Source organism: Lottia gigantea (genome assembly GCF_000327385.1).
Source record: "Lottia gigantea unplaced genomic scaffold LOTGIsca_3, whole genome shotgun sequence".
NCBI lineage: Eukaryota > Metazoa > Mollusca > Gastropoda > Lottiidae > Lottia > Lottia gigantea.
Window position 1 is genome coordinate 3,847,377 of NW_008708986.1, and position 1,788 is coordinate 3,849,164.

General features: G+C 31.3%; 1 protein-coding gene across 1 annotated transcript; it reads left to right on the top strand.

Moving 5' to 3' along the window:
• Positions 1–1,059: 1,059 nt before the first annotated feature.
• LOTGIDRAFT_105150 (hypothetical protein) lies at positions 1,060–1,788 on the top strand (the record flags this gene model as incomplete). The annotated part of the gene is made up of 1 exon (XM_009057270.1): positions 1,060–1,788. A coding segment is annotated over one exon (729 nt), but the record flags the coding sequence as incomplete, so codon positions are not given.

The window sequence follows — 1,788 nt, forward strand, 5'->3', positions numbered from 1 at the left end:
TTTCGTGTTTATATTGCTCTATGTTGAGTAATGATAGATATTGGTTAGTGCATTGTGCCTTGGCTGATGGTGTGATTCTGTATATTATACTCGACTAAATTACCTTGATGTTGAATATCATATCTTGATTTGGATTTTATACCATGATGTTGGATCCAGTGGATATCTTACCTTAAAAATAAGAGATTATTATTGATTATTAATGTGGGATACCATACTTATATCGTGACTTTATACAGGTGTGAAATAGTGTCCTATTACAGAATCACTTGTGGCGTTTTTGTACATCGTTGTTTTCGTCATCACGTATCATTAATACGTTACTAATTCTTGTTACTATCATTTTAACTTATTCGTTTCGTGTAACTCTTATAATACGTTGTTTATTGTTGGATTTTGGTGCCTAGAATTTTATAGCGTGAGGTTTGTCTTAAAATATTTTCAACATTAAATATGCGAAGTTATATTCAATATCGATATTTCCTTAAGTTACTGTTTGTTTGGATTGGATTTATATCAACAATATTTATTGTTTATACACTGAATGTAAACTCGAATACGTTATATAATGTTGCTGATAAAAACCGAAATTTGTCAACGAACGGCGAATTCTTTAACGTTGGGAAAGATAACAGTTTTTCGTATAAAACAGTCGAAAAAAACATCAGAAAAAGTAACAAATTATCAAATAGAACAGTGAGAAAATATGACATATTGTCAGACAAAACAGTGAGAAAAGATAAGATATTGTCAAATAAAACAGTGAGAAAAGATAAGATATTGTCAAATGAAACAGTGAGAAAAGATAAGATATTGTCAAATGAAACAGTGAGAAAAGATAAGATATTGTCAAATGAAACAGTGAGAAAAGATAAGATATTGTCAAATGAAACAGTGAGAAAAGATAAGATATTGTCAAATGAAACAGTGAGAAAAGATAAGATATTGTCAAATGAAACAGTGAGAAAAGATAATTGTACGAATTGTTTTCTACATAACTTTCAATATGAGATAATAAACAGTAATATCTGTAAAGTACAGAATGATATCACTGTAGATATTTTTATTATTATTTTCTCCATTCCTAGAAATATTGCTAGTAGAAACGCAATCAGATTTTCGTGGGCATCTGTATCAAACAATAACACTGCTAGTACCAGATACGCTTTCTTTTTCGGCAACAGTTCTGATAAGAATATTTTGTTCCAGGAAGCAAAAATTTATAAAGACATCATCATGGAGGATTTTCAAGACAGTTATCAGAATTTAACCTACAAAACAATGATGGGATTTAAATTTGTTACTTTATTCTGTAACAATGCTAAATACATTCTTAAAACAGACGATGATATGTGGATCAATCTCAATTCCTTGAACGAATATTTACAGACAAACTCGGAAAAGTTAACCCATTCTGTTGGAGGCTCTTGTCATCAAACTGCAGGACCCATCCGATCTAAATCCTCGAAATGGTATGCAAGTTTTGAAAGCTATCCGAGTGCAAAATATCCAGGATATTGTTCAGGCACGGGCTATATTTTAACAACTAAAACAGCACAGCAAGTTTTAGAAATCTCTAAAAATGTGCCTTTTTTCCATTTGGAAGATGTTTACGTTTCCCTTTGTATTCGAAAATTGGGATACTCATTGGAAGGTATTCCAGGTTTTTTTTATGGTGCAGGTGCGAAATCAGATCTGTGTAGATATAAAAAGAAAGGTGTGATAACATGGCATATGGTTCCTCCTGACACCCTCCTAAAAATATGGTCTAGAAATTGCAGAAACTAA